The sequence below is a fragment of the Epinephelus fuscoguttatus genome, linkage group LG7, assembly GCF_011397635.1.
Source record: "Epinephelus fuscoguttatus linkage group LG7, E.fuscoguttatus.final_Chr_v1".
In the NCBI taxonomy this organism is placed as follows: domain Eukaryota; kingdom Metazoa; phylum Chordata; class Actinopteri; order Perciformes; family Serranidae; genus Epinephelus; species Epinephelus fuscoguttatus.
The window spans coordinates 45381382-45394407 of NC_064758.1; the positions used below are offsets into that span (position 1 = coordinate 45381382).

A 13026-nucleotide genomic window follows, 5' to 3' on the forward strand; every position below is an offset into this window, starting at 1 on the left:
GCCATCTCTGCCAAGTCAGTCTGCAGCCGACCCCGACACACAAGTGGACAAGGTCCAAAACTTGATCACAGGTCAAGGCTGAAACTTTATTTATGATTAATTATGTTTGTACTTTGATATGGAATACACATGTGACTAATTTTAGGAACAGTAACAAGCTAAGACACTGTTAATTAGAAAGTACTCATATGAAGACACTGGGACTTAATTATCACTGACAATGTTTAGTTTTTCATACTAATCAGGTCCTACTGATCCCAAATAGCTCGGAGAAATTAAAAATACAAACCAAACAAAAGTTCGGGTCTCAGGAGGATACATACATATTAACACGTGTATATGCAACAATATGAGATTTTTACTGTACGAAAACTATCTCAGAAAATATCAGGGTTTCACAGTATTATACAATTATTATTATTATTATTATTATTATTATTATTATTATCAGTCTCAGTGACCATTAAAGTACTATGTGTTGTAGTGTACCGGTGGTAGAACATGCGAGCCATCCCCATCCTCTGCTTCTCTCCTCCAGACAGGACGTCCTTCCAGTCACTGACCGACTCCCAGCCTGACACACACACACACACACACACACACACACAGATACAGATATTACAGTAGTACATGTAGTACTGTGTGTTTACATTCACATTCATTCTGTTCACACTATAAACTCTGTACCACATGATGTCATCAAACTTTCCTCAGCTCTTTCTGGAGAGCAGAAATACAGTAATTGCATTATTATTGACTGACACACACACACACACACACACACACACACACACACACACTCACACTGACCTCCCTCTCTGTCCAGGATGTACAGCAGGTGGACGGTCTTCAGGATCTGCTCCAGATCTGAATCTGTGACTCCTCTCTGAACCATCTCTTCCACTGAGTCCGGATAGATCACCTGGTCTCTGAGGGTCCCCTCTGACATGTAGGGCCTGTACAGTGCACAGTACAACATCAGTACTACAGTATTAATACAGTACTACAGGTAGGTCAGCTGGTCTCTGAGGGGCCCCTGTGACGACAGAATTGTCCACCAGAGCTGTTGCCCGGGAACTGAATGTTCATTTCACAACCTTAAGCAGTGTCCAATGTAGTTTCGCTGAATTTCACAGTACATCCAACCAGTCTCACAAGTCATGCGTTCAGAATGATGACCTGCTGTCAGGTCCAGGTCCACTGTGTTGTGATCATGTCACATTTTAGAGCATGTCGTAATGTTGCTGTTTTATCAGCATCTTGATATGCCACATCTGTCAGGTGGACAAATTATCTTGGAAAAAGAGAAGTGCTGTACCTCTGAGGGATGTAGAACATGTGCTGTGGGTCTGGACGGTACAGCACTCCTTCATAAACAGGCCACAGTCCGCTGAGGATCCTGAACAGAGAACTCTTCCCGCAGCCGTTTGGACCTGTGATCAACACGTTCATCTTCTCGTCCACCTGAGAGACAAACAGAGACAAGACCACCTTCTTAAAACTAAATGTACAGACATAATGAGAATATATTATCACAGATATCCATCCATCATCTTCTGCTTATCAGCAGCAGTAGGCTTAGCAACATACTCCAGACGTCCCTCTCCCCAGCAACGTTTTCCAGCTCCTCCTGGACGATCCCGAGGCAGAGATATATAATCCCTCCAGTGTGTTCTGGGTCTGCCCCGGGACCTCCTACCAGTTTGACGTGCTCCAAAATCCTCTAGCAAGAGGCGTCCAGGAGGATCCTGATCAGATGTTGAACCACCTCAACATGAAGGAGCAGCGGCTCTACTCCGAGCTCCCTCCAGATGTCTGACTCCTCCCCCTATCTCTAAGGCTGAGCCCAGACACCTTTCAGAGACAACTCACTTCAAATGCTTGTATCTGTGACCTCATTCTTTCCGTCACTACCCAGAGCTCATGACCATAGGTGAGGGTTGGGACAGACATGGACCAGGAAATGGAAAGCTTTGCCTTCTGGCTCAGCTGCTTCTTCACCACAACATGCCACAGTGTCTGCATCAATGCTGATGCTGCACCGATCCACCTGTCATCATCTGTCCATCTCACACTTGATTTTACCCTCAATCATGAACAAGACCCTGACATTCTTGAACTCCTTCTCTTGAGGCACTAACTCTCTCCCATCCCAGAGGGGGCAATCCACTGTTTTCCAGCAGAGAGCCATGACCTCAGACTTAGAGGTACTGACTCTCATCTCAAACTGAACCCCTTCCTCCCCCCGGCTGCACCTTGAAACCCTCTCCATGAATATCAAAAACAGAATCGGTGACAAGGAACAACCCTGGTGGAGGAACAACACCCACTGAAAACGTGTTTGACTTTGTGCCAAGTGTGCGGACCCAGCTCTCACTTTGGTTATACAGGGACAGGATGGCTCTAAGCAACAACCCCAGTACCCTCCACAGGACTTCATGGGGCACATGGTCCACAAAGCACATGTAGACTGGATGGGCAAACTCCCATGATCCCCCTCTCCTCCTGAATCTGAGGTTAAACTATCAGTGAATCACACCGCTCAGCCTTGTGTATAAACATAATTACAGTATAATAAATTAATGTATATATTAGAATAAATAGAAGTATAGATATAATCATGAATGCAACGATGGAAAAAAAATATTATAATAGATTAATGAACAGATATAGGAAAAAATATAATAAACACATGTAATGGTATTAGCTGAAAAGAGACTAGGAGGACTGCAGACCCTAAACTCTTCCTCAAGACCGCAGTCTGACAGAACGGACCAATCAGAGAGCGTCTGTCAGAGCACACAGGTCAAAGGTCGAGAATCAGACGACAGAGAGGAGTTTCTGTTTCCATCAATGTTCTTCTTCTTCTGTTTCCTTCTTCCTCTCTTCTTCTCTGTCTGAGTCTGTGCCACAAAAATGTCCTGTTCCATAATCCCTCTATTGTGTTACTGTGCATCCACACACACACACGCACGCACACACACACACACGTTTCAGTAAATGCTAATGAGTGCAGTCTCTGCTCTGACCTTTGACCTCAGAGATGGAAAGAATGAGAAGAAGAAGAAGAAGAGATTAAAGGAGGGCAGAGGGCTGACTGCACTGAGCATGCTCCATACCGCAGTGACATCATCACCATCCTATGTGGATAGAATCAATAAAACTTATGTTATAATCAGTCGTTACTGTCTGAAAGTGTTCAGTGTTGATTTATATTCATTTGTATCACTCATTTAATTTTCAATAAACACGTCAGCACCAATCAGAATCAACTTCCTGATTGTTTTTTATTAAAACAGACAGATAAAATATAATTACATTTAAGTACACAGTCTGTTTGACAGTCAGCTGTTTGTCATCAACACTCGAGTCATCAATTCATCTGTGGTCATCAACGGTTTCTTCTTCAACACTGACACCATGTGGTCACCAACACACACTGCATCACCCAGCTCTGTGTTTGTGTGTGTGTGTGTGTGTGTGTGTTACCTGGATGTTGAGGCTGGAAACCACCACATCTCCAGTCGGTGTGATGATTGGCAGGTTCTCACAGCGAATCCCCTTCTCCACACTGATCACCCGACCTGCACAGGAACATTATATATGTGATATTAAATTAGTAATTGTGCTTCATGAGGACAGTAGAGAAAAAGACATGTGAAATAAAGTTAATTATTAACTGAGGAGGGAAACCTCTTTTATTAACGCAGTAACTCTCACGTCTCTCATTTCCTGCCTCGTCTCTGACTGATGCTCCGTTCTGTGAGTGCTGTATGATATTCAGGAAAAATAACTACGCCATATTCTAATATTCAGCCCTGAGTAGTGTCTGCAGGTAGGCAGCCTGACAGCTCAAACCCAGGGGGAAAATGTCTTCCAGTGCACAGTATTAATGTGACTTAACTCAGCTCTCACCTCTGATCTCCAGAGGACCACACACTCTCTGACCATGCTGGACCACAGCTCCTGCTGCTCCTCCTGCTCCTGCTGCTCCTCGTCCTGACACCTCCTCTCTGTCTGCAGAGCGCCGGTATATTCCCTGATTCACATCTTCAAACACGTCCAACATCTCAGAGACCCGAGAGGTGTAGCCTGCCAGCTCCGTCACCTGCACACACAGGCAGGAAGTTTATATACAGGCTGATGGAGACAGAGAGGAGAAGAGGAGGAGGACACACAGGAGTTTATATACAGGCTGATGGAGACAGAGAGGAGAAGAGGAGGAGGACACACAGGAGTTTATATACAGGCTGATGGAGACAGAGAGGAGAAGAGGAGGATACACAGGAGTTTATATACAGGCTGATGGAGACAGAGAGGAGAAGAGGAGGATACACAGGAGTTTATATACAGGCTGATGGAGACAGAGAGGAGAAGAGGAGGATACACAGGAGTTTATATACAGGCTGACGGAGAAAGAGAGGAGAAGAGGAGGACACACAGGAGTTTATATACAGGCTGATGGAGACAGAGAGGAGAAGAGGAGGACACACAGGAGTTTATATACAGGCTGACGGAGACAGAGAGGAGAAGAGGAGGACACACAGGAGTTTATATACAGGCTGAAAGGAGACAGAGAGGAGTCACAGCCAAGGTGTGAAAATGAAGGACTGCCATTTTGAGTTTGATTGAGGTGAAGAAAGAGGAGGAAAACAGCAGGAAGGAGAGGAGGAGGGGGTGAACAGGAGAAGAGGAGGTGACGTAGGAAGGATGTGCACCTCCTTGTATGAGCTCATGATCCTCTCCACAGCATCGGCAGCAGCGTTCAGGAGGCTTCTGGCGGTGGTGAAGGCCTGAGTCCTCTCACTGACCAGATCCTCCTCCTTCATCACCAGGGCTGCCTGCTTCACCTCCTCAGAGTCTGACAGGTCAGAGGTCACGGGTCGCACAGGATGAGGAATGTCAGGCATTAATCGCTTGTTACGTATGTTGGTCTAAAAGGTAATGTTGCTGCTCTTTAGTTTAGTAGCTGTACCAGCACCATGCTACAACAAATGCTACACTGGTTAGCTCACTGTGCATCACCAAGATCAAGCGGGAGTTAGCTAGCATCACAGCTAATTCGGTAATAAGCTGGTAACACTGTCCTGTCTCGTGGTGGAGTTGCTGTGGAAACACTGTGCCCATCCTCTGGTCCCCATTGGTGAGTGAGTAGTAGTTTGCATTGTTTAGTACTGTTAGCTCTGTTAGCAGTGTGAGCATGGCTAATGGTGCTAATAGAGCTAACAATGCTAACATACACTTACTCACCGTGATGACCTGAGGGGGAGAGACCAGAAGATGGACACCATATTTCTGCTGCAATGTCCTCCCACCACCATTGGTCGGGGAAGCGTTATTAGCGTAATCGCCAAATGAGCGGTGCCTCTAGCTAGCCCTTCCCAGTGGGAAGTCAGTGGAGCACCGGACTAAAAGTAAAGGCCTCTCGTATTTCACCTCACTTTGTGTTTTTCTAGAAGGGAAAGCTCTTTATCACTTCATAAAGTATGTCAGGAGTGTGTGTGATGTTTGGTTGGTGTGTATTTACCATATTTGGAATATCCTGTGGCGGTGATGATGGGCACAGCCACCATCACTAGACCGGATGCGCTCCATACGTACTTCATGAGGAACTGTTCCAGCATGACGTACCAGAGACGCTTCAGCAGAATCTGATGGATCTGAGAGGACAGGGACCTGTAGCTCCTCTGCAGCTGGGCCATCTCCACCTACGAAACAAACACACCCAAACATCGTAAAGTAATAGTAATGACTTCCTGATAAAACTCTAGTAATGATTTAAAGCTACAGTTCAGTTTGTCCACTTGGGGGCACTCACCTTGTGTCCCCCATAAAAGGCGATCTCCTCGGAGTTGGTGATGATGCGGGAGTGCATGTACCTCAGGTCTCCCTTCCTCTTCGCCTCCTCGGCCACCAGCTTCCCGAAGCGAGGCGAGCAGGAGCGCAGGACTTTGGCAGTGAACGCCACCACCAGGCCGGCGATGACGGAGGGCCACGTGGTGTTTGCTCCTGCAGAGAGGAAGAAGACAGTCATCACACTCCTCATCAGGACGACAGCTGTGTAAACAGGTGTAGCAGATATACCTTTGGACTGGGCAGTGCGCAGCAGGGTGTAGCAGGTGACCACCACGTCCAGGATGGGTTTGGTCAGGTTGGAGTAGAGGTGAGCGATGGAGGCTGAAAACATCACAATGTCCTCCGTGAGAGACTGATCAGGGTTGGACAGACGGCCGTCCATGTTACTGACACGGTAATAAGTCTGCAGAGGAACACAGAGGGACGGACAGAGAGACAGAGAGGACAAATGAGGTGCTGTTGTAGTGTGTCTGTGTGTGTCTGTGTGTGTGTGTGTGTGTGTTACCTGGTTGGTGAAGTACAGTTGATAGGCGTGGTCGACCAATCGGCTCCTGAAGCTGAGGCTCAGCTGACCTTCAAGGAATCTGATGGCGCTGTTGATGAAGGTCGCAGGAACGGCGACGAGGAGCCACTTCAGGAGCTGCAGGATGAAGGCCTGAGGATCCTTCTGGACTATACACCTCACTATCATACCTGCACCATCAATAAATACACTTCAATATCACACCTGTCATTAAGGCAGACAGACAGACACAGACAGACAGGCAGAGGGACAGACAGATAGATGGACAGACAGACATAGACAGACCGTCCAGAGAAGCCACATAGATGGACAGGAAGGTCCTGGTCATCAGGGTTAGTGAGTGCAGAGCGAGGAGGCCGATCTCTGGACACAGTAACCGTGGAAACAACAGCTTCAGCAGACGAGACAGTCTGAGGAGAAAGTCCCTGTTCACTGATGGAGACCTGAGGACAGACAGAACCACAGCAGTGAGACCAGTTCACCAGCTCGCTTTCATTCTGGTCTAACTGGTGTGTGTCAGCTGGTTTTGATTCATCCAAAATTCACCTTCGTCACGACGTCAACATGTGATAGAGGTGTCGCAGAGGACGGTCTGAGCTGCGATTAACAGTATCCTTACATGTGCTGTCACACGTTGCGTGTGGTGGTGAAACGGTGACGTCAGGTGACTGTACTAGTTTTGGAAGTATTTCTGATGATGTCACAGAAACCGCTGACAGTGAAACGTGTGTTCTGGATGTTACTATCAGACTGTCTGTGATGTGTCTGTGTTTGTGTTCTGGTGCTCTGCACAGATCTGACACCTGTCCACCCGCCCACCTCCTGCCCCCGGCTCTCTGTAGCTCGGTGCGCCGCCATTTCTTTTCTTTTTTTCTTATAAACTTTGTTTATAGATTTTTACACACAAATAGATAATAGTGTTAAAGCACTCGTCAATGGCAGTGTGATGTAACAGTAGCGCAGTACAAAGGAAAACAAACGAACAAAAAAACATACAATACTTCGAAGCTTCAGCCTGGTCATATTTCACTTATTACAGTAAATAATGAACTTGCCCTTAAAGTCAGAGTCGGAGTAAAGATATGAAACAAGAACAGACAAGATTCAGTGGGTTATAATTCATGGACAGCTGGAAAGGTCATTTTCTTCACACAGGCAAAGAACGGCCTCACATCTTTTTAAATTTACTGGCAGAGCCTGTCAGTGTTTATCGGATCGACTCAAGCTGTAAATTACTGAGAATCTGTTTAATCTACAAAATGTGGGAGAGCGGTGTTGATGATTTTCATCTCATTAGTATCAGACGTCTCGCCAATAATGTTAGAAAAGCTACAAGATCTGCTTCAAGTCTAGGCAAAGGCCGAACAGGGCCATAATAGCATTAGGCTCGATAAGTGTCCCAGTTAGGTGTGCCACCACTCCCTGGTAAAGACAGCAGGTGGCACAGAGGTCCCCAGGGACCGCCGGGAGACAATAACCTTGTATCTTAAGGTTCATTAAATCCATCTGAATTCATGACTATGTAGGATAATACTACAGACGCTCCTCTTATCTTACAGTGCGCCTTGCGTTTGGCAACCTGCAAACTGCTTTCTGTGATTTGGGCCTGATGCAGCTTTCACACCACCACACAGTAACTCGCCGCCTCGAATCCCTTCAGTGAGGGGAGAGCGGCAGAGAGGAAGTGGTCTCCAACACAGCTGTAGGGGGGTGAATCAGTTTCCCCCCACATACAGATTTTGTTCTGCTGCGCAAAGTTCACCATGTTGAAGTTCTGTGAGTAGCAGTCTGACTTTGGCCAATCAAACAGCATCACAGAAGGAGAAGGAAGACAAGATGGAGGAGCTGATGAGGTTGGCGTCTGAATACCCAGAGTGACAGCACCAGTAACATATATGACGGACGACCAGGAGAACAAACTGGACCTGCGATAACATTTCCACCAAACAGTGCAGAGAGCATGGAGATGGTCATTTCATGGATTTCTGTTTTACAGGCTAGTTTTCACTTCTGAAAGTGTTCAACAAAGTGCCAGCTGTCATCACAGCTGCAGCCGCTTCTAAAGAGCTTGCAGGTAAGGACAGGACAGATATCACACACCTGCTGTCTGTCTTCTTTTTGTCCACGGAGCTGGAGGAGGAGCTGCTGACCACGCCCTCAGGTAGGTTAGCTCCACCCAGCTGTTTACCTGCTGCACTCCCCTGATAACAAAACAAACACATGTCACCATCACTCTTCATCATCTGGCTGTCACAGTGTGTGTGTGTGTGTGTGTGTGTGTGTCTCACCTGTATCCTCCTCCAGACGTGTGGTGACAGCTTCTTGACGGCATAGGCGACGAGTAAAGCAGCCGTCAGTTTCTTGAGCCTGGAGCTCCGCCTCAGCTGAGCCGGCAGCTGCTGATAGGTCAGCTGCATGGTGATGGGCAGGTGACAGACGACCAATCAGAGGACAGTAACGGTCCCAGAGGGGTCCACCACGGGCTGCAGTTTGGTCGTCACGTAAACAGCATGATGATGTCAGAGAGCTATGCTCCACCTGCAGAGTGACAGGAACCAACATGTTCTCATTTCCTCATCTCGTCTATTTTTTAGTGGGAAAAAAAACTATTTAATAAACTATACACTATAAAAGTATTTTCAGGCTGTTTGAAGATGTTGTTGCTGTGAGCTTTAAAACAGGAACATGTGATGATCAATTAATGGAGAACATAATGATGAGAGTAATCCTTACATTTACTATGTACAATACTTCCTCAGCTTTTCACAGTTGAGTCTGAGCCCTGACACGTGGGAGTGTTTACGAGCACACTGATGATCCTGTTTGTGTGTTTGCACAATTAGACATCAGATCCTGGTTTCAGACAGCAGACAGAACGACACCTGGATCAGCTGTTTACAGAGTCGTGGCTTCTGTCTGTGAGGTTAATTCTACTGTTGATCTCATCTACAGTGTGACTGTAAATATACCAGGTGATCAACACTGTACATTCTTTAATTGTAGCCATCCCGAGGCACACCTGTGTAGTAATGATGCTGATGATGTGCCACACCTGTCAGGTGGAGGGACTATCTTGGGAAAAGAACAAATAATCAATATATCTACTGAGTGCATAAAATAGTCTGAGATCTTAAACTTAAACGTAGAAAAAAAATGGGAGCAAAAACAAGTGTTGACTTGAAATCTCTGGTCAGTATTTGTGTGTTTATCAGTTTGTGAGCTGAAGCTATTTCTCATCACCTCAGTAAAATGTCAATACAGTTTTGAATCTAGTTTAGAAACCAAGATCTTCCCAGTACATACTAAGGGACTGTTCTTTATTTATCAGAGGAGGGGGCGGCTGGGGTTTGACTGAAGCTCCAGATATTATTCCATGACCCTCCCTCCTCCATAAATGAGTTATTAGATTTTTAAAATTTACCCTTTGATGTTTGAGAGTTAAAAGATGAAATCCTGGAGTTGGAAAAAGTCTCAGTTTTTCACTCTTGTTGTGCAAACAGTTTATTTTTGGACAAATTTCAAATGAGACATAGAATAAAGTGATTTTTATGAAATATCACTATTTTAAGATCAGATTTGGTTATGGTGGTTTTTATCTGACAGAAGCGTTCATCACACATGATGTGTTCAGAGACTGTCAGAAATTTAAAAATCAAATGATAATTTCTGTTTTTACAGTTTCTGGCTGATAAATTGTGTCATTTTGGCCATTTTAAAAGAAAACATTACAACATATATACTATTTTATACAAAGGAGGATGAGAGTCATGTTAAAAAAAATCTTAGGTTTCGGGAATAAAGTCAAAATATTATGCGATTAAACTTATATTTCAGGAGGAAAGAGTCACAGATTAAAACCATAAAGTCAGGTAACGCGTGGGGCGGCACGGTGGTGTGGTGGTTAGCACTCTCGCCTCACAGCAAGAGGGTTGCCGGTTCGATCCCGGGCGTGGGAGCCCTTCTGTGTGGAGTTTGCATGTTCTCCCCGTGTCAGCGTGGGTTCTCTCCGGACACTCCGGCTTCCTCCCACAGTCCAAAGACATGCAGATTGGGGACTAGGTTAATTGGTCCGTAGGTGTGAGTGTGAGCGTGAATGGTTGTCTGTCTCTATGTGTCAGCCCTGCGATAGTCTGGCGACCTGTCCAGGGTGAACTCTCGCCCGATGTAGCTGGGATAGGCTCCAGCCCCCCCGCGACCCTCAAGAGGATGAAGCGGTTAGAAGATGAATGAAGTCAGGTAACGCGGTATAAAAGTGACAAACAGTGTTGGGGTGACAGTAATGTATGTTTCAGCAGTACCAGAGTAATATGATGTGTTACCAACAAGATTTCAGGTGATATGTTATGTAACACGTGACAGCCTATTGTGACCAACAGCCTTGGACACAGGGACAGGCAGAGAGGATCAAAGTCTGCCGGTTCCCAGTGTGCCGGTCAGCTACAGCAGCACCACAGAGAGAGTTATGACTAACAGGTGTGTGTTGGTGTTGCTCTGCAGCTGTAGATGTGAATGGAAACACATCCAACATACAAACGCACATGCGATGGCTTCACCCAGATGTATTGATCACTGGGACGAGGAAAACACACCAGATGCCAGCTCCTGATCCTCGCTGCTTTCAGGTAGCCTCAGGGCACAAAGGCTGAACAGGATACGGTGTGGGTTGATGAATGTAAACACAGTGAACATGATAACACACAGTGCAGCATGACCTAGGGGTGCTGAGCACCGGCGGCACCCTTTTATAATGTAGTCTGTGCCATGACACAACAACCTTGGGATGGTGTTTTGTCTCTTGGTGCACTGACAGAGGTGGAGCGGTGTGGATGAATGAAAAATAAAAACAATAAACTTTGTTCTAGGTGGTAACATGTTATGTGACATCATACATGTAATTGTGTCACCTGAACTCTTATTTCAGTACTGCCACACGATATATTACTGTCACCCAAACACTGCAGGTACACACTTTGTCACTTTTTATATCGTGTTACCGACTCTCCATCTTTAATCTGTGACTTTTTTCTCCTAAAATTACAAACTCATAAAAGTTTGATGTTATTCTTGTAGATTTATGACTTTATTCTACTTGTCTTTTTTCTTTAACTTGGCCCTAATCCCCCCACAATAAATAACGAACAGTCCCTAAGATATAACACTACTCATGGGAGTTATATAAAGGTACTCACAGTGTGTGTCTGTGTCTCCGTCCGTTAAACTCACCACAATATGAACAGAGTTTGGTTCAGTCAGCGACCTGTTGAACACTCAGCCTGAGGAAACCCGGTAACACCGAATAAAACCAACAGCGGTGAAGTCGGTCCAGCTCAGGGCAGACAGCTCCCGTTAGCTCCGGTCACTTTGCCCCCGTTAGCTCCGGTCACTTTGCCCCCGTTAGCTCCGGTCACTGAACGCTAGTTAGCTCCGGTTACAGTTCAGTTAGCTTCCACGAGTAGCAGCTGGCTAACAGCACAAAGCTAACTGGTATTAACTGAGTTCCGCATGAACACACATACTTTAAATAACGGTGGACAACAGGTACCCGGTACCGTTACACCTGGTAACGTTAGTCCCGGTTCCCACGGAGCTGACACTAAACCGAACTAAAACTTTAGCCCGGGTTTTAATCCCCGGCAGGCTAACGGAGCGATGCTAACTGAAGCTAACCGCTAACACAGCAGGAACTTTGTGTGATGTGAACATGAAAAGAGTTCAAAGTTTAACGGTTTGATCTGCTTCATCTGACCCACATCAGCCCTCAGCACCGACACAGCACCGGGACACATCCCCGCTCCGCACACATCCACCGTTAGATAGATTTCACCGGTTTAAAGTGTTTCATGTCACCGCGGAACAAACTTCTGTTTACCTGAGAGGACGGGCCGCATCCCAATACTGAACACACTCCTCCTTCACTCCTTCACTCCTCCCCTCATCTCTTCCTCTCCTTCACACACATCCTACCTTCTTCCTCAGTATTTCTGATGTGTTTGAAGGAAACACAGCTGTGCAGTTGTTTAACTGTTTAATTTAACTCTTCAGGTGGGTACAGATCATCTATCTATCTATCTATCTATCTATCTATCTATCTATCTATCTATCTATCTATTTACATTGAGTATATCTTTCTCCTCCTTTTGTTTTCTTATGTCATGTTGTATTATTATTGTCTGTGTATCTTACTATATAATGAGGAAAACTCTGTGTGTCTGTTCCACGTTTTTCTCCTCACTGACTTGGTCAATCCATGTGAAATTTGGCACAGTGGTAGAGGGTCATGGGAGGATGCCAATGAAGCAATATTACATCAGTTGGCCAAAGGGGGGCGCTATAGCAACCCATTGAAATGTCAAACTTTGAATGGGCATATCTCATGCCCCGTATGTCGTAGAGACATGAAACTTTGCACAGAGATGCCTCTCCTCATGAGGAACACATTTGCCTCAAGAACCCATAACTTCCGCTTATATAGATTTTCCACCATTTTGAATTTTTTGAAAAACACTTCAAATGGATCTCTTCCTAGGAAGTTTGAGCGATCTGCATGAAACTGGGTGAACATAATCTAGGGATCAATATCTAAAGTTCCCTCTTGGCAAAAGTTGGAAAACTTCCTAAAACTGAGCTTCTATAAGGCAATGAATATT

At 45.7% G+C, this 13026-nt stretch overlaps 1 protein-coding gene across 1 annotated transcript; it reads right to left on the reverse strand.

Moving 5' to 3' along the window:
- Nucleotides 1-395: 395 nt before the first annotated feature.
- Nucleotides 396-12272, reverse strand: abcd1 (ATP-binding cassette, sub-family D (ALD), member 1). The gene is made up of 14 exons (XM_049582334.1): nucleotides 11569-12272; nucleotides 8668-8917; nucleotides 8480-8580; nucleotides 6665-6822; nucleotides 6362-6549; nucleotides 6085-6259; nucleotides 5819-6009; nucleotides 5528-5708; nucleotides 4719-4861; nucleotides 3916-4108; nucleotides 3490-3584; nucleotides 1319-1464; nucleotides 811-956; nucleotides 396-574 (listed from the first exon to the last, which is right to left on the reverse strand). Exons 2-14 carry the CDS (start codon nucleotides 8794-8796, stop codon nucleotides 396-398), a joined length of 2025 nt encoding a protein of 674 aa, XP_049438291.1. The 5' UTR covers nucleotides 8797-8917; nucleotides 11569-12272.
- Between the last annotated feature and the right edge of the window lie 754 nt (nucleotides 12273-13026).